The following is a 27,069-nucleotide window of genomic DNA, read 5'->3' as shown; positions in this document are numbered from 1 at the left end:
AGGAAGCAAAGAGTGGCCTGTCCTGAAATTGCCCACAGAATTATTGGCTATTACAAGATCTGCCAGCTGAAGCTAACTTTCCTGTGATTAGAACTTCAGTAAAATGTGAATGGCTAGAGATACAACTAGCATTGTCTTGGGGTTTTTCAGCTTCTCACTGGGGAGCATGGGTGGGTGGTGCCCTCTCTCAGAGAACATGGATCTTCTTGGGTGATTGCCTGAGAGAAACGTGAAACCTTTTAGGGCTTCAGACTTGGTTCAAGCATTTGATCATTATCCCACAGATGGCAGCTTCAGACAACTGTCTGCTCAGCCAAGCACATACGTGAAACGTCAGAGCCTGTGGTTCCTCTTGTACTGAGCAGGATTACCATTGCAACAACACCGCATCAGTAGGGTAAAACTAACCTCGGAGAATAATAATCTCCTCAAGACCTTATAAAGGAATGGAGAGTATATCACACTCTTACTCTCTGAAGGCAGTGCTATGTTAACTGGACATGGCCTGAAACACTGTGGGTTCTTCGTGACAGTCCTGGGTCCAAGCATACATTCAATACCTTCTCTGTATACCTGGTCACACACATCGAGTGTCTGTCCCATTACATATACTCCTTGTTCATACAACTTGTTCTTATCATTGCCTTTTCTATATTGTAATTGTCTGTCTTTAGGGGGCACCATTTTCAGTGGTGTTTACTGGCCTGGTGGTTTTAATGCCCAGGGTGTGCTTGTGGCCCTGAATTGGATTGCCCTGAAGGCTTTGCCAGCCTACCTTTAAAGTGTATATCATGAGAAAGTAATAAAACAGGGGATTTTCTTGTTACACTGCAATGAAAACATGATTTGTGTTGGTGTAGAGTTGTCATCTTTGTCATTATGTTTTATCAAAAAGAAGTTAGATGAACATATATCTTATTCAAGAGGAGGACAGGCAATTCAGGAAAGCTACAGTACCTGAACCACACGAAGAAGGAAAGATAAATGTTTTGCAATTGCACACACTATTGACTCAAGCCAGTGCTGTCTGGACTAAATGAACATCTTTACTCCTTGAATCACTGAATCACTTTCCTTGCCATCTGTTTTTTTCTGGCATTTTTCCTTGCCCAGCCCAACCAGCTGAGTTTCTGATGGAACTGGCCTTGATCCATGTTTACCCAGGCTTGGCCCAGTGGAGGTGCAAGGGTCAATCCCAACACTGTCTACTGCTACAATCCTTTAGGAGGCAGAGCCATTCAGTGATTATCCCACTGGTGGCAGCTTCGCACAATTAGCTCCTCAAACTACCCCCCCCCCCCAAAAGTAAATGTGGAGGAAAATCCCTTCAAAAAAGAGCCCCCTAAAGGGACAAATCTTTCTGCATGAGAGGGATCATGGAAGATGGAAAATGTGCAAGGTGATCCGAACTGGCCAACATAAACACAGCCATCGTCTCAGATTGAAAAAGATGGCTATCTCTCATGATCATATTACTAAAATGCTCTAGCCATTAAAATGGAATTAAAGATTTTGTGTTTTTTAAATTTAGCCTGACTAACATTGAGACAAGATGCATGGTTTTTTAGCACAGTTGGAACTGACTTGGCTACTGAAATTCTTACTTGTGTTCTTTTATCTTATCTGACAAACTCTCAAAAGAGAGCGTTCCTAAAGGAGTCGGCATCTTTATCATTACAAATTTCAGAAAAGAAAATTGCCTTTAAAATATCCTCATTTTCCAGGAGGAGGCCACATTTAATTAAAATTTGAGAATGCAGACATTAAAAATATATGACCTTTAACTGAATTGCTAACCTTGAAGGTTTTTGTTCTTGAGAATTTAAAAACATTCCAGCTACACATACTGTCTGGAATACAGATTAAGATATTGACTAAACAATAACCGCTAAGACTTTATTGCTTTATTCCTTTAACAGCATTATGCATTTGTGCCTGTGACACACCTCAGAAATATCTACTTAGTTTCACGTGACTGGTTCTCTGTGTATCTTTTTCCTTAGAAGAGGAATTTATACTGAGTTTCTGAGTTTTAAATGATTATTAAAGAACAAGACACCAATCATTTTTATTGGCAGCAAGGCATTATTCATATATTCAAAATGAGATTTGCAATTTCCTCTGCATTTTTTTTTAAAAAGTGCTAAGATAATTGTCCTTTTTTGAGACAGTGTTGCACCTGTTTCACCCTAGCTTGGTTCATGTCCTTTTGCCACTGCATTCATAAGCTGCAATGCTACAGATGTTTAGTTTTACTGGAGAATAAATTATGTCACGAGATGCTTACTGTTCGATTAATTTGGAGATGAGGTGCTTATTATTATCTTCTAAGAAAATTTAAACTAACATTATCTTAACTGTGAAATTAGATGATGATTTGTTTTACTGAATTACATCTTTGAGTACATGTGATTATTGCTAATTTTCTGAAATAATTCAAAACTGTCCACAGCTCTGACTGTCCCATACTGGTGCTCTGAAACATGAGCATGGTAAGAAATGACTCTGAAATAGGTGAATAATTCCTTCTCCTGAGTGAATGATTCTGGTTTGGAATGCTTCAGGTGAAAGGATGTGAACCTGCTGATTGACTCAAAGGGGAATCTCATGTTAGTCCCATAAAAATCCCTTAAATCCCTAAATCCTGGTAAATATATGCTCAAACCTAGTGTCATATGTACTGTACAAAAACCAATGGATTTTTCGTTTTATTACCAAGTTAATTAACAATTAATCATGTTATCTGTATTTGAATGAGGATATGCGTCACTTCAAAATAAAGATTATTTATCAAAGCTTAACTAGCATATTGAGAAAAAGTATAAAAATGTATCTATGATGGCAAAAAAATAAAAATACATGACTAATACATGCTTAGTGAGTAACACTCCAACTGTTTCAGCTCACTCTCTCTGCACTCTTCCTCATGCCTCAGGTGTTTCAGATCACTCTTCCTGCACTCTTCCTCACACTCCAACTCTTTATCCTCACTCTTCCTCAAGCTGTAGTGGCACATTTTCCTCTTCCCGTGCTTCAGCCAGCTCCATACAACCTGTTCAGAATCTCCTGAACTGAGGCACAGTTATCCTGCTGACATGCTATGAGGAATGTCCCATTTACGAAGTGTAATCGTATGTTAGCCCCCTCAATCTTTCCACTGAAGGATGAGTTGCTCTCTGTGTGCTCAGAAAGAGATATTACAGTAAATGCACAAGTAATAATAATAATAACAATAATAATAATAATAATAATAATAATAATAATAATAATAATTGGTTACACTTACATAGCGCTTTTCTGGACACTCCACTTAAAGCGCTTTACAGGTAATGGGGACTCCCCTCCACCACCATCAATGTGCAGCAGCCACCTGGATGTCCACAAGTAGCACATAATCAACATATGGGAGTTATTGGAGATAGTTCAGGGTTCCTACGGGATGATTTTATCATGGCAAAGAATTCAAGTATTGTGTAGTGTCATGGCTAAAACTAGCAAACTTAACAGGAAGACATGGGAACTATCATATAGAGCAAAACCAACTGAATTATGTGATTCCTGCAGCAGGGCACTATAATGGTAGTATTGCACAAACAACATCTGCTTGTCTCACAGCTGGAGTGTGGGGGGGTATTTGAGCTGCCTTTCAGTCACACATTACATTGACTGTGGATAACTCCAAATTCCCTATTCCTGTGCTGACAGCCACATTGTAGTGTTTTAAAACACCTGTGTTGTTGATTTTCTGATTTCATGGCACATGTCCAGAATCTATCCTCTAGAGATTTTGTCTGTCTCTTGTTTATGAGGTGTTATTCTACATTACATAAAGCTGCAGAAATGGGGTTATTTAATGAAGAGGGGTGCTTGTGACAGTGGTTACTCTTTAATATCTCATTCTCTGGTCCTGGAAAGAGACAGGATCTTCTGGTTTTCATTTCAAACCATCCCTCAATAATTTCACGTTTTAGTGAATTAGGGAAACTTAACTTTGTATTCAGTCGCTGAAGACAATTATAGTCCAAACCATAAAGCTTATGGGGCTTTCCAGTTCTAGGCATTGCTGCGATAGAGAATGTCTGATTGAATAAATGTATAATTGAAGGCATTGCTGGCTTGTTGCCTGTTGTTTATTTAAAACAGTGCTGATTCTTAAAATAAATAATAAAAAATTGAAATGATAGAATGATTTATTAAATTCCTTGGCTAGGAAATTAACTGCATTGTGTCTATCTAGTGGACTGTTTTACTGATTACCTTATGCAGAAGGGTGTACTGAAGCCAACTAAATTAATTCTGAAATTAAACAGTTTATCTCCATGGCTCTAAGTTATAATTAGTTGGTGCATTCTTGCAGAGAATATTTATTCAAGTCTATGCAGGCTGGCAGTATTTGACTAGAATAACCAATAAATTCAGCATTTTCATAAGGATTGTTTGACCAATAATAATTGGTATTGGTCATAGCATAGTACAGGTAATGTATAAAAGGTTCCTTTTTTCAAAACTTGTTTTACGTCATACTGTGCTTAATGATAATTATGTCTTTCTACGGGTAGCACTTCAGAAAGCAGCTGAGGGAGACTGGAACAAGCTACTCAGTCATGCTGTTGAAACAGATTCCCTGGTATATTTCAGGGAATATTTCAAGAGCACTGGATCAATCACCTATTAGTAATCAAACAGGCTGGACTGACCAAAAGGCTTCCCTTTATTCTTTCTGCATATTCTAACAAAAAAAGACTGAGAAACAGCAGATATACTGTGGCTCTGCTGGATGAGTCCAGCACAATATCTTTGCTTTGGAAATACTGTATATATTTCCAAATAAATGTTGTACAATTTTCAATGCAGATTTTTTGCAATGATTTTAAAATGTACAAGTCAAACCAAATTTCTCCTTTTTACAGTGAATGAGAGTTGTGGTGCGAATATGACCAGTTAAGTCTAGCAATCAGTGGGTCAGAACACAAGCAAAAAGCAAAATGTAAAAAACTGAAAAGGAAATGAAAATGATGGGTAATGTTGAAGTGGGATATGCTACCGCCTGTGCTATTCAGAGTAATGATGTATATCAGACTGATGATTTGATTTTCAAGGCATCACTGACAAATGTCCCTAATTAGAAATGACTCATTTTGTCTTATGGTTTATTAGAAATGTTCATCACCTTCTCATTACATCTTCCAACAAATTATTGCCTTTATAGACCATGACATTCTAGAAAATAATGCAGACGTTTGCTCACTTAAGTAATATTCAGGCAGAACTAATGGCTGCTATGTGACATCAGCTGAGCTTTCTGCATTCATCTTTACCACTTGTTCAATGCATTAGTATTCATTAAGAATCTGAGCTTACTGTGCTCAGCATTATAATTGGTGATAAAACAGGCAACATTAGAAGAGGAGATAGAAAATAACCTACTATTTTCTAACGGAAGGATAATTTATTATATGAAAAGCCATACCCACCTGATTCCAGATTACTCAGTTTACCTCGGCTATTTTAGATCACCAAATAGTGCACACTACACCTCTCACAGAAGATGCATGAGCTGCATCTCTTGCTAATAAAGCAAAATAACACACCCCAGCTTGATGCTGGCAAAACCTGTTTAACCTGAATGACTGTGTACTGCTAGATGTTTCAGTGGTCAAAACTGTACAAAGGATTATACAGTAAACATCTTGTTACAGTGTATCTTGGTTATTTTGTACAATGTTAACAGCTTCAAAGGATGTTCTCTGCTGTGTACTGCTGTGTTTTGGTTACTAACCAACAATAACCAATATACTCAACAATCACAACCATGCTCAACAGTTCCTACAGTATGTCTCATTATATCCTGTCCAGTAAACAAAGAAGTCAAATGAGCATGTGTTCTGTGGTACCTGGTTACTGCTGGAACACAGCTTTGTTGTCTTAGTGAAAGCGTTCATGAAGCAAGCCAGTCCATTACTCACTCATCTCCCACGTGTTTCAAAGGTTCACAATAATCGAATCATTAAAGGTTTAATTACAGAACTGAGGGAGCTAAAACAAACGCCATGAGATGCTGGATTCCAAATGGCCTGAAAGGGAAGTTCAGGGGAAACTTTAGGCTCAGTTGGGACAGGACTGCCCTGCCCTGGTGTGAAAGATGCCATTAGTTTGTCTGGCAGCTACTTTTTGCTCGTTTTGAGGTTTCAAACAGCTGGAGAATTCAAGGTACAGTTTTGCATGTAACTTGAAAGCCATTTCAGTAACATTTACCTGCTGAAAATCCTAAAGATTTAGTTATTTGAACTTCAATCAAGAGTTAAATGAAGTTGTAGATTATCCACCTGTTATGTGAAATCTCTCTTTGCTTGTGTAAGGGTCATGACCACCTGGGCCTATCCTGAAAGCACAGGCAGCACGAGGATTGCACCCTGAACATACAGTACAGTACTCAATACCCTCGGCACACTGCACCCAGTACAGTGCAGTACTTACTGTGCATATTGTACTGTACACATGCTTACTTCTCCATCTTTGTGAGACTTCCCATTTTATTTTTATTGATTATAATCTACCTTACATTCAGTTACTTCATTCTATCAGCTTTGCACCAATCTTGCTTTGTATTATATTGTGTCAGTATAACATGAGCAGACAGATTTATTTCATTGTAATGATGAGATACCTGTCTTATAAGGCACATTGCTAGTATGAAAATATATCTTCTGCAGACCTGGAACATAAGATTGGAGTGACATTTTCAGGTTAGCAGCATGAAGTCCAATTGTATTCTGTGTTGAGTTTGATTTTCAGAAAGCTTTTGATAAAATTCTCTGTAATTGATTAATTCTCAAATTTCATGCAATACACAGTGGTAGTAGTGAGTGTATTAGGACTGAATACTTGTTAATGGATAGAAAATAGAAAATGCTGATATTAGATTTAATTAGTTATGATACAGATCTATATTATGGCCACTGTTCTTAATTTATACAGTAGCAATGATCTACACTCTGTACATTTTAGTATACTAGGTATCTGCATATTGTATAATAGCAAAATAGAAGGATTAGCAAACACTGTTGAAGCAACAAAAATATCAAAACATAAATAGAAATGTGCCTTTAAAATTCTCAAAACTAAAGTGAACTCCATAAAGTAAGTAAAGTACTTCTGTTTTCATTGATAGTTTTAAACCAATTATCATAAAGCCTCAAATTTATTAAGCACATTTCTCTGATGAAGTTAAATGTAATTAAATAGATTCAGTTAAAACCATAAAGCTAAGTAAATAATTGGTACGGTTCAATTCTGTGTCCTCCCGTAAAACAAATCAGAAAAAGTAGCTCGCACTGCATTTTTTTAAAGTAGCTTCTGAGGGCACACACCTCGCTTTTACCGTGCATTCGTTTGCAGGATTTTCTGTGTGCTTACGGGGTCGCAGCACAGAGCTGAAGGCACACACATACAGTACATTGTGAGGACAATTTGAATACGCCGATTAGTTTACCTAGCAGGTAAGAGGAAAAGGGAACACCCCCGCAGAAAAACATGCATTTCCCCGATAGAAGGCGCAACAGCAAGGAAACGACTGAACTGTCGGGAGGCAGAAGCGCTAACCGTTACCCCTGCTTTCCACTGAAATATAAAATAAAGAATTTGTGTTTGTGTTTGTGTGTGGTTAATTTAAAAATAGCTATAGCTATTAATTAAAGAGAAAGAACACTTTTATGTCTTTAAATACTAAGACAACTGAACAAGGCATACTTGAAAAGACTGAGACAACGAAGGTGAAAAAGCAATCGTCTTAATTTCAGTCAGGTGTTTGCACCTAAAAGTCACGAAGCAGGTGTTACTTTGGATCGAGCCATTAAATTATCCTGTGATAAGTTACATTTTAAACACTAGAAACTTCAAAGCACACCCTTTGACTTAGAACACAAAATTAACCGTTCATTTTCCGCAAATTATCTAATGATCTTCAGATACGAAACCTAAAGTTTTACAATTAAAGAGTGAACTTCAATTATTTCTGTTGCCATTACCCACCCCGTGCAATCTCTAGAGAGATGGGCTATCCTACTTTCAGAAGCGAGGTCGGTCTCAGATTAAAAAAAATAAAGTCGATTTGAAAAGTTAGTTGACAATATCCTGTTTGTAAAATGGAGAAGGATCAAAGCGAAAACCAGGAGTCCGTTAATGACTTCGGTAAGAAATTGGGTTTCTTATTTTATGCGTGTAATCATTGCATTAGTCAATAACTTAATAAACAAAGCGATTGATTGTAAGGGTATTTTGAACTAAGCATTGTAAAGAACCACCAATTTGCCTTTCCAATAATACCATTTCAGTAATCCCACATGCGAGTTGTGTATTAATGTATAATAAGGCACGCATTAAACTCACCTTCCCAGTCAGTTAAGGAACTGTTAATGCATTAGATTCATTATATACTATTTTTACAACTCCAAATACGACTTGTTAAAAGAAGTTAAATTATTTCATGCGGAACCTAACTGTTGTCGGTGAAACTACCTTACAATTAGGAAATATTTCGTTCCTCGTTTAATCTGGGTTAGTTGGATTGGTGTGTTTAAAACTCACGTTTTATACTGTGAGTCGAGAGTTCTTTCGAGTTTAAGAAGGAAAAGCACCCCTATAGAATGGTAGCAGATCAGAGTGAGGGTTTCTGTAGTTACCACTTACATTTCTGTCACTGTTTTTCACCTATTGTGGATAAATTGCATTATTTTGTTGAAACAAACTGGTGATTTTTATACGAACGTGCATGACTATATGAAGTTGCTTGACTGAATAGGCTGTCTGTGGTTTGATACAGTACAGTATGTCACCTTGGGGTACTTGTTTACTGGTATTAAATATACTGGTTGCTTTACAATTCCCATGTTTTAAGCGCAGTCTCTTCCATAGTGTAGGCCGTGTTTAATGAATCGGTGACCAAATCCTGAACGTGATTTATCAAGCATCATATATAATCGCCCCAGTTGAACAGATCTCATAGTGTAAGGAGAAATCTATCTGCTGTCTCACCTTTGGCCTTTATGACTTCCTCATCAATGTATAGAAAAGGTATAAAGAGGAAACGGCCGTTTATGGGTACAAGATATCAATAGCAAGGATAAGAGCGGTGAGGAACCATCGGTACTATCTCCGTCTTCCTGTGCAATTTGTTGCCAAACCTTTTATCAGTAGAAGATGAAAGGAACGTGGGTGCAGAGAATCCAGCATACAGTATTTAAGATGCAAGTAGCCAAAGCTGATTTATCAAGCAATGCATATAGTATCATAATTTCTACAGTTCAACACCTCCATACCAGAGCCTGTAGCACATTACTGTACAAATGAAGAGACTTTGATACACAATGATCAATATTACTCTCTTTTCTGGCTTCTTGGGATGTAATGTGCCATGTTGTTTCCAGACTTTTAAATGGTACTATGTTTGCATATTTCATACTGTGCTGCTAAAATGCTTGGAATCACTCACAGAGAAACTTGGGAAGGACATATATGTATCTAAAGGAACAAGTAATAGGTTTATTCCATGCTGGAAAAAAAAGGAAAAAAGAAAACACAACGTTTCGGCCGTGGAGCCTTTTTCAGGTTCTTTTTTCCTTTTTTTTCAGCATGGAATAAACATATTACTTGTTCCTTTGCAGCCTACACATGCTGTCGCAGCTACCCACCTGAACATATATGTATCTATATACACATGTATATGTGAATTCCAATCCCAGAACTTCCTGTAGTTGGACGGGGGGTCCTTATTTTGAGGGACTGCAGGATAAGGAGTCCCCAGGTTTAGAGTACTTGGAGACCCATATAGCTGGAGAAGATGAAAGTGGGAAATGTGTGATGGAGGTCTGCAGTCAGTGAGGGTCCTGATTTAAATTCCAATGTCTCCACATAGAATAACATCAACTTCTGGTACTTGTCAGGCACCTGTAGACTTTGCAGTGATGTCAGTGGGGGGTGTAATGCTCATGCAGCCAGTACTGACTCACCTGCAAGGACTGTGGAGCTCACAGCAGTTCAAATTCTGAATGGCTCTGACAGGTGTGTGTATTTAAGGTCCTCTTTTTCCCCAGTGCAATGAAGTGGCTCAGTTAGTATGTTTCCTAGTAAGAGGAGTTAATAGACAATTAGTGGTTACAACTTGAGTGGGTGCAAAACAGAAAATAACTGATATTTCCAAAGAAATGTGAAGGGCACCCAAAATGGCATATAAGATAAAGAAGAGAAGATGTGTGTGCAAATTAGGTAAGCTTCTCCTACAAACCATCTACCCTTTGAGTGAAGGCAAAGTATAAATTCAGGATAATTGTATTGTTGGTGTATGCAACCTGAAGAGGAGTGTTTACTCTCATTAATCAAAGTATTGTTTAACAAAGTAAGTGTGAAAAGAGTTATTTAGAGATGTGAATGGCAGAATCAATAAAATATTTAGTGCTTTTTTTATTTAACACCAATTATGCTTGTTAAGAAACAGTATCAGAGGCTCATTAGATGTTGCAGGGATAGATAATTTGGTATCAAATGAAGGATGAAAAATAAGTATTCAGGATACACCAGCATTTTTGCTAATCAGAAGGAAAAGAACTGTATTTAAAGGTATTGAAAACGTAATTGATGTCAACTCTATATATTGTCCAGAACCAGGCTCCTTACATGAGGATGGATTTATAACCCTGTTCAAGTGGGGAGCTGCAGCAGCATGTGTAGGCTGCAGAGGAAGAGGTGAAGGTTCATTACATGCTGAAAGGTCAAGAAAAGAAACTCAATATTTCGGCTGTGTCTGAAGAAGGCTCCACAGCTGAAACATTGTGTTTCTTTTCTCTAACTTTCAGCATGAAATGAACCTCTACCTTTTCCTTTACAATCCTGTTGTTTCTCTGCAGAGGAAGAGCAAGATAGCCTGCTATGTAAAGAGCAGCTGGAGAGTGACCCAGAGAGCAAGGCTCAGCTGGGTCTGAGGCTGCAGCTGTCCTGTGAGGAGGATGAGGTGGTGGAAGAGGCTGTGGCGAAAGATGTGAAAGCAGAGGCAGAGGAAGAGGAGGAGGAGGGGATCAGGAGGGAGGTAACGGATGTGAGGGAGACCCCCCCCATGTCTGCCTACCGCACGGTCATCATCGACAGTGAGCAGGCGGGGGGCGGACCAGAGGAGAGCAGCGTGGTGAGCTCAGAGGAGGACTTCTGTGTGCTACAGGTGGAGGGTCGCGGGACCCCCAGGGGGAGTGGCCAGTTCCTTGGCCAACCTAGCATGGAACCCGAGAGCCAGATGAACTTTGTCACTGTCTGTGGACGAGTAACAGGACTGTTCGACTCCCGGAGGAGGGAGCAGGCAGAAGAAGAGTTTTCCAGCTTGCCCACCCCGTACTGCCAGCAGAACACCTCAGGCTCATACCACGAGGAGGAGCACACGCCACAGCTGGGGACCAAGAGGCCTCGGCAAGCTGCAGCGAGTCCGGCTCAGCAGCAGACGGAAGGACCCATAAAGCTAGAGCAAACCGAGGCTTCGTCCAGTGACCCTGCCTTGGTGATCCCCTCCAAAGTGCTTAACCTGACCGAGTTTCAACCAGTTGACCTCAAAATCAACTCTGCTTACGTCACTCGACGCCATACCCGCTACTCCAGCCGGGCTAAAGTCTTCCCAAACTACAGGGCAGCCGGAGGTGGGGCGGCCCTGGGAGACTCGAGGGACGGTCTGAAACAGGATGAGTTAGCCGACAGCGGGCTCATGCCTCCTGTTCCCAAGAAGAAGACAAGGACCCTCTACACCACTGGTTAGTTCTGTCGTCCTCGTCGCTGATTAAACCCTCTGATTACACTCTTTGGTTACTTCCATTCGACAGATCACCAGTGGAAGAGTCAGAAGGTGACTCAGTAGAAAAAAAGTTAGTAGATCGTCAATAAACAACTAGCAATCGGACCAAAAATACGCCAGTATATTTACTTTTACTCTTCCTTAAGCTACTATAACAATTTTATTTTGAAAATGGAGACATTTTTATTAATTTATTTGCCAGAAAATCTCATGGGACTGTACCATAATCTATTTGTGTTTCTTACAAATTATGATATAAATCCATACAGCTGGATTTTCTTTAGCACTGGGTAGTTCAAGTTCAAGTTCAAGTTCAAGTACAAGTTTATCGTCATTACACTCATATACATGGTACTGTATATGGTATAACGAAATGCTATTTAGCTAGCTCTCGGACATAAGTAGTACAAAGAGAAAAAAAACAACAACAACAATACAATTGTGTAGCAAAAGAAAGACAGAGACAACAGGCAGTGTGCATAAAACAACAACGGACGATGTGCAAAAAGAACAACAACAGGCAATGTGCAAAACAACAAAAAGGTAACAGGTTATGTGCAAAATATGTATCAACAGAATAAAATAACGGGATAGAAATTATGGGGAGTGAGCTTTTGACATGTATGGTAGAGGTAGATTTTCAATGTGTGTTTGGGTTTTTGGTAAGAAAGAAAGGAAGAAGGCACTGTGAGGTTCAGATCATAGGTGAGAGGTGAGGTGAGAGTGAGAGTGAGAGAGGCTGGGAATTTAACAGTTTGATAGTGTGGGGGTAAGAACTGTCTCTGAGTCTGGTAGTCCACAGTAGGGTACTGTGCTCAAGGGTAGAGGAGGAATCAGGAATCCAGAATCCTAACCATTATGCCACACTGGCCCCCCTTTTCTTAGAGTCTCCTGGAACCTTAAAATAAAGGTAGCATTATTTCTTGAGTTATGAGAATGAGTGGTTCATTGTCCTGGATAGTTTACTACTCTAACATTCTTGCTGCCTTTGCAGAACAACTGGAGGAGTTGGAGCGCCTGTTTCATGAAGACCACTATCCGGATGGAGACAAGCGCAAAGAGATTGCCGCAGCGATAGGCGTCACACCCCAAAGGATCATGGTGAGGGAATTGGTCATTCGCCTCCTTGGACTTGGGGGTGGATTTTTGTTCTGCAGCTTCTGCATCATTGTTCTAAAAGTCTGTGTATGGGGGGGGGGGTAAAACTTGAGCCACCAGGGGCGGAGTGAAAGCTAGAAATCTGTAAATGAATGGAGAGATTTGGAAAGCAATTTGTTCAAGCAAGTCCAGCCTCCTGCATACTTTCTGTGGCAGAAAGGTTTATTCTCTTGATGTATAGGACATATTGATACCTTCCTCTCTTGTTCTCTATTTGTCTTTACCAGACGTGTTACTCAGTAGGTTCAATTGAGTGTATACCTGTTCTCAGTCAGCTGTCTTACTAATGAGGTGATTTAGTGCTTAAATAGCCAAAAGCCAAAAATCTAAATTATGCCAATATCCAAACACAAATACTTTTAAAAAAAAATATATATATTTTTTGTAAATAGTAAATACTGATGTTTCTTTTGATGCTCAATACGTGCATTGAAATGAAATATTTAAATAATTTAAACCATTAACGTGCCTTGTTTGTATTGTGTTTCTCTGCATGGAATGAGTGTATGTTTCTACTGTATATTTTGCAAATTTAATGCAATTTGGATTTCTTGCATGCTCTCATTGGTTCAGAAATCTAGAATATTTCAGTCAGAATATTCATTTTGCACAAAATTAAAAGCGATGCAGGTTTTAAAAATAGGGATGTGGTAATAGTTAGATTCAAACCCTTCTTCTCTGTCTTTGATTGCAGTCTAATTTCAGCTTTTCAATTCAAGGTGTCTTACTGACAGCATGAATATTATCTGTGCTGCCAAAAGCACTTTCACAATAGCGTATATAAAATCCACCATCTTCCTCTCCCCTGTGTATCACTGTCTGTGTCTCAATCCAGTCTTCAATTGCAGTGACATGCTTCTCTCTCCAGGTCTGGTTCCAGAACCGTAGAGCAAAGTGGAGGAAAACGGAGAAGAGCAACCTCAAGCAGGAGAAGAAGTCATCTGCTAGTAGCATGGCAGTCACACTGACCAGCACCATTGCAGTGCCCCAAGTGTCCAGCCATATTGCCCTCACAGCGCCCCCTGCTGGGTAAGGTTTACACGTCTTACAGGCATGTACTGTAAGATGTAAAGTCACATGCCTGAGAACACAGCCTTCTCTATAGTCCCTACTTTTGTACATAAAGGTGTGTGATTTTCTTATTTTATTTTTATAGAGACAAGTCTTGTGCCTTCTTCACTGTCCAATTACATTGTTGAGGTAATTAGATTGATTGATTTCTGCTTAAAAAAAACAGCAAGCACAGAGTGATCGAAAAGGAAGTGACAGAATCCTGCTGGTTACCGTTACAGTGCCATGTCGTTGGAACCAGTTAATTGAGAACCGTGCCAAAATAATTAGATAAGATCCTCAGATTAAATAGTTTTAATGAACAAGTGTAACCTTTCCTATGTCCTTGTGATCTTGATCCTCTTAGGTATTTTTAACGCCAACACTTTCCACTTACCGTACATGCATTATTGAAACTTCAGCCTGTTGTGTTCAATCTGTGTCTCTCACCAGAGGCGGTGTGCTGGCTACAGTTCACAGCCAGCCCATTGTCCCACGGATTGTCCCACAGCCGAATCAGAGTCACTTCAGTGGAGTGATGACCACCTCCTCCAGCCCTCCTGGTGAGAATCCCAAAGTTTATTTATTAAAAACGTCTGTGCTGCACTTTCCATGTGGTTTTGCTTTGCTCGGGGGTAAGAATCAGCACAACACTTTAAAATGGCAATAGTATGACCTCATGCATTTTGTGCAATCTATGCTTTTTTTAAAAAGGATATATTCTGTACAGTAATGCATTCATGTCTTATTCAAAACACAATGTCCTTTGCCAAAAAACATCACAAAATGTAAGATCAAAGTTGGCTGTTGGCTCTGCTGGGCAGCCCGCTACTACCTATCAAGGTTTCTAGTGGGAAGCTCAATCAAGATTTCGAGTGGACCATCCTTCAGTGTTGTCAGTTTCCTATGCTGTTTGCTTTGCACAGGCCTGATGATCACAGGACACAGAATGGCTGCAGAGATGGGACAGGCTACACTGGCGTCCGCTGGCCAGCAGGGGGCACCGATGGATTACCTGCCGTGCATCCCCAGCCCTCCCCCTCTGCGTCGTGCCAGCTTACCCCTCGGCACCTCCTTCAACCCCACCAATCATATCATCCCCCTGATGTTGGACACCCCTGAAAGCTCAGGCACACAGGGCTCCCAGGAGGGCCCCCCCAGGGAAGGCCTGAGCTACAGCCTGCACAGCGAGAGCTCTGGGTGAGTGGAGAAGGCAAGCTTGGCATCCAGAGCATTACCACACTTCACCACAATCGCTAAAGGGTCCTGTCTGCCATTTCATGTTTATTGCATTTCTGACACAAAATGTACAGAATGGTCAAGCTCTCTTACACTTTATTGAAAAAGCAGGTTTATTGGAATGAGAACTTAATCATGGCTGCCTGCATTCCATAGTAACAGTGTTACTTGCCAAAAAAAGGTCAAACACCTTGGAAAGGTGGAAACTCACTTCCTATCCCCCCCCACCTTTCGGGGGTGCATCGCTCTTAACACAGCTCCGTCACCCTCAGGGGTGTGTTGCACTTAACACGGCCCTGTGTCACACTTGAAGAATTTGAAATTGCACGCTCTCAATTCAAAGCAAAACCACATAATTATCATATTGCTGGCTGAGACCTTTGAATGTCAGTGTTTTACTATCAATAGTTTAGTACTGTAGTAACCATGTGTGTTAAAAAGTTGTGATATTTTTGCGCAACTGTTAGATGATTTTCTGCTGTAGGTGAGTTTCCTAACAGCTGTGTTGTTTTTCTGTCGGCGATACACAGTTAAACAAAGGAATTAGAACTCTTTATGCTTTAATTTGTCACCATGTAAACTAGACCATATAGAAATCGGAGACATTCTTTATTAGTTTTATCCCTGTTGCACACAATTTCTTTTTCAGACAGCAAGGACCAGTATACAGTAGTTTTTTTTTCCTGTGGTTCACCAATGACAAATCCTAAGAGAATGTTTGCAGATCATGTTATAAACAAATTATCAGTTCATATTGGTATGCATGTTCCTTGTTTGAAATACATCTGCTGGAGGTTTTTATGTCGAAACTGCATTAATTTTTCAGAGATCAAAGGGTGACCTTTCTTTTCAAGTGTGTGTGAGCTATTTCAGGTATAATCCTCGTGAAATCAAAGCACTTTTTCTTTTTTCTTACTTTCATTTGTTAAAACCTAGACCACTATTATTTTATGGGCTCTTGGTTTTAAGAGAGGCAGATTTATAGTTAGAAAGAGTGATGAATAAATAATATCAGTGATGAAAGCCTTTCAGTTTTCATACTCTTGTATGACAGGAATTGGCAGCTCCAGTCTTCAATGTGATGGAATCCTGCAGGTTTGCCTGTCAGTTATCTATTGATGAAGAACAGTTAATGTGACATTTTATCTGGGTAATTAGTTTAATTGTTTAATTAAGATCAGATCATAGGTGGAACTAGATGACTCTGTGGCGTCATCCATCCCTGATCTACATTGTAGATAACAGAGGGGTGTTTTCAAAGAAAAGGAAAAAAAGACTGCTAATGGGTGAGAAATCCAAAAACAAGAAAAAGCATAACAAAGAATGAACAGAAGTGTTCTGTTCATTGCAGTGGCAGACATAAAGCAATTTGTCATATTGCGTTTTGTTTTTTAGTGTATCATCACAAGATAAAGGTGTTTTGACAACATGTAAAAAATCCATATGCTGTGTGAGAATGACAGCGGTTTGATTCTGTCTAAAAAATGATCCATCTACCCCCTGAGACAATCGGTAGAAGGGGCTTTAACATATGAGTGCAGAAACCCCATATCTAAAATTGGCTGATTTATTGAATATGAATATTGTATGTAAAACTCTACAAGTTACAGTTAAGATGTCCCGGTAATTTTATTCATTTGATTTACAGTATATAGAGGCAATGCTTATTCTTTGAAGTGTACATGTTACTAACACAAATCTGGAAATAACTAATAATGTACTCCAGGATGATTTGTGAAGATCTGATTCCTCTTACATTCGCTCCCAGACCTTTAGCTTGGCAAAACCATCAAGACAATTTTTTTCATGCTGAACTGTGCCAAGGGCTTCCTCCACATGTTTTTTTCATTCTGTGATTACAGAGCAATGACAGAGAGCAAGTGGATCTGCTTGTTAATTAACTCGGTCGCATTAAAAGTGTGATGATCTGAGAATAAAAAAAAAACATAGCCTAAAGCTATAGATGACCATCTCATGTCTGTGCCCAAATATTTTAAAGCACAGAGAGGATGTTAAGAAATGACTCAACTCAGGGTGACACTGGGTAAGTGTCATGATATATCAAGAGCAGCTCATGCTGATTATGAATTGAATTGGCATAAAAAATAATTATAGCGTGAGACTAATGTAGTGCCTTTGAGAGAGCTAACACACATTAGCAACACTGATTATAAATGAGATATTACAGCTTCTAATCAAAGCATGCACATGAGCGTAGTCTTTAGGAAAACCTGTAAGATTCGATTTGGCAACAAATGCAGTTTAATCAACAGCTAAAAGTCATTAATCACGCCTCAACAGTTTCATAGTTTTTGGTGTGATTTCTACAGTGTGGTTTGTGAAATGAATTATTCGTATTAAATTGATTTAGGAAGATTAAATTGTCAAATGGAGCAAATTATGGTTTAGTGGTTTTTGGAGCTTTGGCAAGAGGCTACAAAATATTATGCTTTTGCATAATGAGAGGTAGTGCTTGCAAAGAACTAAACAATTAACAGCTGTATCCAATAGCTTCACTTGTTCTTGAGGCAGAATTTCTGTTTTGTATCCATATACAGTATGCACACTTTACTTTGTATACAGAATTGCCATTGTTTTCTGCAATCTTATGAGAACTCTGTCACTGAGCAAATGAAATCATGATCCGTTCTGAGGTTTGTTGTACACAAGGCTGAAGGGTAGTTTTCAGCAGTGATTGATAGCTGACATTTGTTTAATTTGCAAGTGTCAAGTGTGATGCAAATTCAAAAATTTTTTTACATTATTTTGAAAATGTTTTAAATATTTCCAATACATTAATGGTAATGAAACAAAGAAAAGCTCTATAAAATATTTTTTTGCATGCAGAAGTGTCCACAAGTGGAAGATTACATACTATTGTTGATGCTAGGTTTAATATTGATAATGTTGTGTGAATGAATGGTGTATGAATGGGCAAGCTTGTGATTTCATCGTCCCTGTCATGCTTGCTCACGCTGTAGTATCACTAACGGCACAGGAAACGCCATCAATGATAGAGCTGTCAGTCAGGCCATCGCCACAACAACGAGATCAGGAAGGAAATGAATACCACCTGTACATATTTAAGACCTGCCCTTGTGACTCTACGATGCCCAGTATTAGTGTATTTTCACCTGGTTTATGCATTGTCATCTGTGAGCTACTTTGTTTTCGGCTGTGCTAGTTTACTGACCTTTTCTCACTTTTCAGATTACCTTCTGGCTTTTTGCTCGTGCTTGTGCTCTTTTTGGTTTTGGGGCTCTTGCCTCCTCAGTTTTGACTTTTGGATCTCCTTCGGTACCTTGACTTGTGTTTTTCATGGCCTTGACCCCTGCCCGTTTGCCAACTTCTATAATAATATCTAAACATTTAAAAACAAAATAAAAAGACATACTGTATTAAATGAAATACAAAAATATTAGTACAGTAATAAACTTTCTTTTGACAATGCTCTTTAAATGAAAGAAAAATTCAGAATAGAAGCTGAAGACTGTGCTTAAGACCTTCCAAGAACTGACAGTTCCGGGTGTTTAGAGCAAGACCATTCACCCAGCACGGTGTGGTGTGACACAGAACACTGCCTCATGGACATTAGGGTGTGTTTTTGTGTTTTTGTAACATCTCAGCATTCACTTCAGTTGTTCTCTTTGTCACTCTCCTCCCTTCGATATCAAACATGATGTCTGTCCGTTTTTCCTTCCCAGTCCTGTTCACCCATCTTCTGCCAGTCCCTTATCTGTTCCTTCTCTTCGCCCTCCTGCTCTTCTGTCACTTTTCTTCTGTCTCATCTGAACCAGATATCCCCCATTTCTACCTTCCAGCTCCCTTCAAGATCCACCTGTCGTGTGTTCAACTCTCACTTTTTGTTTTTGTTAAGGTTTTTCTGTGAATTGTTTGTACCATTAAATTTTCCAAGTTAGTAATTGTCTTGACCATAAGTTACTTTGAAAAGTAACATTAGCTAAATTGAGAATTTTAATGATCAGTACTATTGCAGAGAGCAATTCTTTTAAAATAGTTTAGTAAAAAAGTTATTTCTTTTCCAGATCAAATACCTCCTCACTGTGTGACTACAATGAACATTTGGGCACCTCCGTGAAGGTGGACACACAGCATTATCTCCACAGCAACCCGGGCACCAATCAGCTGGCTTCTTACCAGCTGAGCTCGTTTCCACAGCAGCACAGCAACCTGCTGCCTACCCATAGCCTGAACTCTGGCCAGCTCCCCCAGTACCAGCGCCTGCCCTATCTCAACACCAGCTGCCCCCCAAGTGCCAGCCTGGCACCCACCCCACCTGTGGACTCCAACCCCTCCTACCTCGCTTTTGGAGCAGCTGGCAACACTGGGGTCATGACCTATGCCTCAGGAGGCCGTGCCTACTTCCAGACACAGGGAGGCAACCAGATTCTGCTGCAGCAGGGAGTCCACGGTGAGTTCCTTTGAATTTGGTTGTGTATCAATGTCTAAAGGAGAAGTAAGTTTAACAGCTAGAAGTTCTATAGAGTTCTATAGGAACATATTTGTAAACAGGTGATGAGGACTGACGTATCATGTTCTTAGCATGTTTACATCAATGGCAACATCTTTCAGGACTAAATGCAACCAATTAAAAAAAACATATAATTGGGATAGGGAATTGTTCTAAATAGTAAGATAAATGCAACAGAAATTAGAAAGGACAGAGGATCTAGAGGGCTCATTTAGGGAACAATGCTTTAAGATTTCTTTGGACAATAGCAGGAATAAAGAGGTGAGCTCAATTGCACTGTTGTTCAGTGAAGAACTTAAGAGCCCCACTACGATGTGTGACTGTGTATCCCGATGCTTAGCGACTTGCTAAGAGAACTTCAGACCTTCCTGAATTTCATGTGCTGTAAATGATTGGTTTCTGCTAATGCAATCCCAGTGAATATTCTCATATTGTTGCATTGGCCTCAATGTTACCTTACTTACCTTTCCTCAGCGTTGCCTTACTGTGCAAGGTTTCTTATTCAGCCACAGGGATAAAGAAAGGTTTTTGAAAAGAAAGGGCCAGGTTTGTTCATGTAACAAGTCTGGAAAATCACAACATCATCTGCAGGTCTCTGAAGAGTGTGCAAACTCTTGGTGAGCAGCTAGCATTGCTGTGTACCAGGTATGGCATTCTCCTAGATTTTGTGGATCAGGCTCTGAAAGTTGAAAATTAGTCATGGGGAATTTTATAGTTTGTGGGAACAGAACATACAGATTTACTTATAATAGAGATTTGTTACAATAGTGTGATATCCTTATATTGTACACCCTAAATGTATTGTGTACACTTTCCTTAAATTTATACTTATTGTTAAAGCATTTTGTGTAGCCTTTCAGAAGGTAATATGCAGGCTACATAAAGCCTAGTTATAGGAAGTTTGATCCTTTCCATAATCTTAAAGTTAGCATGATGGAAAGGCGATTCATCAAAGAAACAAAATGTTCCACCTTCACACTCTCTGAGGACTGCCTCATGGTATTGAAGATGGAAGCTTCACCTTCACAGCTTTCACTGCACATGGTTAAGAATGTAACACCTGTGTGCCTCACTGAGCAAATGTACTGAAACAAGAAGCTATAAGAGGTGCCACTGTAAGAGGGCCTTCTCTGCAAAGAGCCCCTACAGATTGTCCTTACGGAAGGTACAGTTGTGAACCTATAGTGATTTGTATCCATCCAAATTGACTTTGCCAATCAGTAATGGATGTTACTGGCCAGAAGCTGTTCTTTGTGTGAGTGAAAAGAACAAATGACCGATTTAACATCATCTTCTTAGGGCCATCATGAAGGTTTCTGGTTTCCTTTCAACCTGAGCACTAAATTACCTAAATTAACTCAGTATTTGCTTAATTGAACATGTTGAAGCTTTTCCTTGTTCCTTAGAAGACTTATAAAATCTGCTGGGCAGCGGCTATGAGGACCGGAACTGGTTACTCTTTCCATAACCATCCTTAACCTTTGGACAGTATTATAGGATAAGCCAAAATATGATGAGCTACTGTATGTAATCACAATTGGAATAAGTTTCACCAAACTAGCTTAGTTTATGTTTTAAGTAATTGAACCGAAAACAAGTCTGGTTATGTCTATCTAATTCACACTTTGCAGGGCTTTGTGTATAAGCTTTTCAGTCCTTCACCACACCGTCTCAAGTTGCCATTTTATGGATTGGAGGATGTTTCACACTCTGTGCTTATAAAAGACTTTATCTCTTTCTTGGAGAGTACTTCAAAATGGCGAATAGACTGTTTAACGTGTTTCATAACACACACGGCCTCCAAGGCTTCAAGAGGTGAAAGGGAAGGTGACATTTTTAAATGGCAGACTAATAAAGGCAGAGTAGCAGCTAATAGACGAGTCATCAGTCTTCTCTGATATTCCTTTCATTCTGGAGTGTTTTTCCATCTCTTTCCCCTGAGGTCAAAGGACATGACAGCCGTGGTTTCTCAGGCAGACTTGTTTCTATAACATATAATAAATACAATGACAAAAAAGAGATTTTTTTCATATCCATCCAATTCCTAAAGTATATTGCTTCAGGGGAGGAAAGCCAGAGGGTCAAGCACTTTGCTCAGATTGGATACGCTGAGCCTTGTAGGAAGGCCGTTGAGGATCACTCAGACGGCCAGGCTCCGACACCGTGCTGCCAATCACTTAGTTTCAGAAGCTATAGATTTTTTTGCTTTGCTGCATGTGTTGCTCCGCTGCTATGTACGGACAGGGCCTGTCAGCCTGTCCTCTTTCAGTCGCAGTCAGTGGGCTGGGGGAGGCTTCTTTATTTCCTGCCCTGTCAGCCCTCTGAATGCTTCTAGAGGTGACCGGGTTTGGGTGTCATTCAGTGAAGTTCGAGTTTTGTTTCCTGATTTCTCAACTGGTATACCTTGGCACAGTGGTATGCCTTCAGCCTTTAACAGGTCTGAAAAAAAGCCACACTTGGGGGAAAACAACCCAAATTGTTTTTGTTTTATATTGTTTATACTGTTCATTCGTGGTATGAAGTAACCAAACCAAAGTGTTGTGTTGCATATTTAGTACACACACGTGACAAAGGCCATGCTCCAAGATTTTTCGTGTGGGAATCACTTGCGTGGCGAGTTCAGTTTTTCAGATTTGTCAGATGTAAAAAAACAAAAACAGAATACTTGAGAGTGGCTGAGCCAGAGCTCCTTGTTTCACTGACAGCGATTCTGCAAAGCTGTTGAGTTTACAACATGAGGCCTGCACAGAGATGCAGGCTGTTTTCATATGCGCACTGAAATGAACAAGGGTTCCTTTAGCTCCATCCAGAGTTTGTCAGTTTGTCCTGGTCATTTACCCTGTTGAATGCATCTGGATGCAGCTTGGTAATGGGTTTATTTATAATTCTAAAAACAATTCAAGAGAAACTTGGAAAGAGAAAATTGGAAAGAAGCTGGCATTGTACTATGGGTATGCGTTTACTGTAGCTGTCATACTGTACATAAAAATGAGAACGCGTGTAAGTGTGTCCTGCAATCGAATCTGGCCTGTTCAGGATATAGTCCCATCTTGCTTTTATCATAAAGGGTCTTGGTTGCTGTGATGTTTGCCAGAATTAAGGCTTTTGGATGGACTATTGGTAGAGTGGGTGTACATTACCAGTATGTCCAAGGTGATAAATTCAAATTTGTTACTTTTACCTTCTCTAAACTACAGTCTCGGCTAGTTTTGTTCTCTCAAGATGTATATACTGTATATACCTTCTTAAGCATCTGCCACTTTATCTTTCTCGCGTGTCTGTCCCACTTTTTGTGAATGGTATATTTAGCCGAGTCTGTATTTTGCTCTATTAAATACATTGCATACAGTATGTACAAGCCTTAATAGCAACGTTTTATTTTTTCCCGTTTTACCACTTCGATGCGTAACATCTTTAGGGTGTTTAGTCCATTTTCTCAGGCTATTGCATAACGGCTTTGTTAAATTTTTCATGCTGCATTCTGCCAAAAGCATTTTAAAACACTGAACAACCACAACAAAAATAAAACTGTCAGATGATATTATTTTGGTAACCATAAAAAAAGCTAAAAGGATAAATTACAAATGTTTCTCTTTCAGTTTGGAGGCATAGAAATAGACATCAAGTGTGGCTGGAAGGTTTTTCCATTATTCACAAGTCTCGGTACTAAAGGATTTTCCTTGCAAGCAGGGTCTATGAGAAATTAAAGTGCATTTTATATTTATGTAGCTTGATTTATTTAGTGCATTATGGGGTCATGAAGCAGATCTCTGAAATTAAATGCATTTCAAGTTATTCTACAATTTATGTGTGTAATTGAACTATAGTTAAATTATTTTCTACTATATATTCTACACTAAACACTGCTGTTGCATCTTTTTACAGTTACTCAGTATTATTTACCAACTTAGTATTCAGTTAAGCATTTTGCCTATGTGCACTTCACAGTAAACAGAAAATAACATGGACCAGATATTTGCTGGCTGGAACAATCTGTAAATGTATCTATGTCCAGTTGAGTAGGATTGTCATAAGATGGTTCACCAAAAAAATAATTCAAAAGCACCTGTTTGGTTTGGAGCCATCTTACAGTATATGTCCAACTGTCGTGACCCAGTATGAAGCAGCCTGGAAATTGGCTTTCCTAAAGCTGTCTCTGTCTGATTTCATAAATTTCAGCCCTTCTGTGGAAGCTGACAAAATCGGTAGTGATGTAAAGTTTAGAGACTCTATTGTAGGCTTGGCGGCGAGACGCTTTATCTTTATAGATTCTAGCTGTATTTCAGCACAAGGACAAAACTGCCTGGCTGAATAGAGGTCAATGAGAACAGCGTCTGAGATGATTTATTGTAGTGCCAAGGTTCAAGAGCTTTGGACCAGCCCTTGTACTGAACTACATAGTACATGAGCAGTTTGAGGTACAGATCTGTCTTAAACCCATTTGGCTGTGAGAACAAAAGCCAGGCCACAAGGATGAAATCATAACTTCCCCTCTGACGAGGTGGGATGAAACAAGCAGTTGCTGCAGTAGGGAAGATGAGGTGTAGGGGAGGATGATGTCTTGCACATGTTTGATTCTTTGGATGCGGTGGTGCAGTAGCCCTTTGCTCTTGGACCTCAGCTGCCAACTATTAAACTCATGTCTGTGCATGTTCAGATGCAGCACCTTATATTGGACTTCTGTGTGGCCAAAGGCAAGCTGGAATAGATAACAGACATGAAATAACTCACATGCAGGAGCACTTTTCAGCTTTACCTGGAGTGACGTTTCCTGTTGGATCACTATAGGACCACTTAAAAGAATATTTTTGCTCCTACTCCATTATCCTCATCTACTTTGTTATTACCTTGTCTTGGAATTCACGTTTCACCTTATGTGAAGTTTTATGTCTGTTTGTTTCTTCTGCAAAACGATTCCAGAAACCTCACGTTTAATTAATAATCAATAATAAATGTACAACGTGGATTTAAAAGGTCATTTTAACATAATAGCTTCCCAGCAATATTAGAAATTCTCCAGTGTTGAGATATAAATTGCTTTTGTGTTTTTTTTAATGGAAAACTGCAATGCATTTGTTGATATTGGGCATCTCCTGCAGGACCAAAAAATCTAGTGATTGTTTAGGCCCTGTTCCAGACTGACACTGACTGACAGAAAATGCAGGAGCATTACTTATTATGTTACTTGCTAAGGAAATGTTTGCTGCAGTTCTACACTCCAGTGAGGCAGTCTCAATTCTCTAATAAAAATATTTGGCAGGGTGCTCCCCTTCTTTCTTCAGGGGAACCAGGTATTGTACCGTTGGGTGGATTTTTAAAATAGCCAATCAGTTTAGTCAACCAATTTAAAACAGCCAATCAGGTTATTCTGCTTATCACCGGGAGGAGGGAGGAAGCCCGAGTATCCCAAGCACATTCCCAAGACCATGTGGAGAATATGCAACACAGTATCCAGGGTCGGAACTGAAAACAGGACCCTGATGCTGTGTGGACTGTGTGGACAGCAATGCTAACATTGTATCACCCAGGCACCCGCTCTAAAGCAATAGTTTTGAAAGGAGAAATTTCTTAGTTCATCTGATTTGTGTTGTGTTTCAGGGGGAATAACAACCTTTCAGGCCTTTCCGTGGAACGACATATACGGCCAGCCCAGCCAGTACGCCCCTACACTCTATCAGAGAGCGCCGTACCAAGGCCTAGCCCGGGAGCAAAGCCTGTATCAGCAGGCCCCAAGCCTGATGCCAACCCAGCGTTATATTCAGGTCCAGAGGCCCGCTGCAGGGTCGGCACAGAACCTTTTCCAGGGGACCCAAAGAATACTCCCTGCTCCAGCTGTGTACCAGCCTCCCCGGCCCATGCGGGCTGAATTCCCGGCCCCGGAGAGCTCCGAATGTCAGGACACGCCAGCTGGGACAAAAGAGCCGGACTCCAGCAACAGTAAGTCAGACTGCGACTCCGTACAGCAGACGCTTCCCGAGCAAGTTACAAGCCAGCAAGCCCGAGGCACGGAATCCGACACGACATTCGAGTGTGACTTTTCACCCATTCACTTCTGAATGCTTATCTAAGTTTGTTTTCTGTTACCTTGTTTTGTATTTGGACCTGGGCATTTTGCTTTCAATTAAAAGGCTTGGCTGAAAGTGACGTCAAAGGTGTTTTCTCTTTGTTCCCTGAGCAGCAGTGCAGAGGTTTCCTGAGCGCCACTGGTGCTGGGTGGGCATGACTTGGCCAAGGTGTTCTGAGCTTAGCTGTGCCACAACAGCCACTGCAACTTGCCTGTGATCAGTGCTATCAGTGAAAGATTCACCATTCCCCAGCAAAGTGTCATAGAGCTGACAGTGTACCAGGTAGTGTGGGTGGTAATAGCAGAGAAGAGTCTCCACAGTTCTTGTTGTTATAGGTGCAGCAGTAAGCCGAGATAATGAACTGTTGATTTCAAAGCTGGAAAGAACAAAACAGAAAAATAATTAGTGACTCCAGATGTAAAAAAGCCTAGTATTAAGCTTGTGCACACCTAGTGTAAGCTCTTCCGTTAGCCATGCCCAACCTTAACACCAAAACGGGGGAGGCACCACAGTTGTCTAGACCAGGACCACCCTAAAAACACAGAACTCCTCTTTCAGACACAGGAACATTATTTTTTAGCATTTCCCATGTCACCTTTTCCCTTTCTTCTCCTGATGTCAAAAAAGGAGTTAGTCACTCTAAATTGCCTGTATGTGTACACCCTGCCCTGGTTTTGTGTCCTGTCCTGCCTTGTGCCACTGGGATAGGTCCTGAGTTTTGTGACTCTTAGGTGGCTTTCTGATTATGGGCAGATGCTGTTGTAAATGGCTTGACTTTAAGGTGCCACATTGGCAAAATGAATAAGAAATTTGTAGCTCCTTAAATGTTCTCTCTTGCTACTTGTCCATGACGCTAGGAAGTGTTAATATGGAGAGTGTATGTATCCATATTAATTGAATCTAGCTTGGGCAGAACATGTCGCATATCAAAATGAGTTTTAAATCCGAGTTTAACAACAGCTGCCAACTATTAAAAAGCTCTGTGAAGTTGGCACCCCTACAAACAGCACAACAATGAAACCCAGTGCATTTGTTTGCACTTTGTTCCCAAGATATAGCGACTTATTTATTAGGAGATGTGACATTTTCCTCCCTCTCAGGATGCCACAGGAGAATCAATCCAGCTCAGTTCGTTTGTGCTCCATCTGTGCTGTTCAAAGCAGCATCTGAGGGTCTTTCGTTTCCGAGATATGAAACCTTCTTGTTTGGGGGAGTCACATGACTCTTGTTTCTGTTGT

The 27,069-nt window shown here is 40.0% G+C and overlaps 1 protein-coding gene across 1 annotated transcript; it reads left to right on the top strand.

Annotated features, from left to right (window-relative positions):
* The first annotated feature begins 8,077 nt into the window (after positions 1-8,077).
* nobox (NOBOX oogenesis homeobox) lies at positions 8,078-25,904 on the top strand. The gene is made up of 8 exons (XM_015348435.2): positions 8,078-8,190; positions 10,902-11,786; positions 12,822-12,928; positions 13,854-14,014; positions 14,489-14,598; positions 14,962-15,235; positions 19,321-19,706; positions 25,365-25,904. Exons 1-8 carry the CDS (start codon positions 8,145-8,147, stop codon positions 25,820-25,822), a joined length of 2,427 nt encoding a protein of 808 aa, XP_015203921.2. The 5' UTR covers positions 8,078-8,144; the 3' UTR covers positions 25,823-25,904.
* Positions 25,905-27,069: the final 1,165 nt, after the last annotated feature.

This window comes from Lepisosteus oculatus, chromosome 11 (genome assembly GCF_040954835.1).
Source record: "Lepisosteus oculatus isolate fLepOcu1 chromosome 11, fLepOcu1.hap2, whole genome shotgun sequence".
Taxonomy (NCBI): Eukaryota; Metazoa; Chordata; class Actinopteri; order Semionotiformes; family Lepisosteidae; genus Lepisosteus; species Lepisosteus oculatus.
The sequence above is the reverse complement of the archived record's forward strand: the minus strand, read 5'-3'. Positions and strand labels throughout refer to the sequence as shown.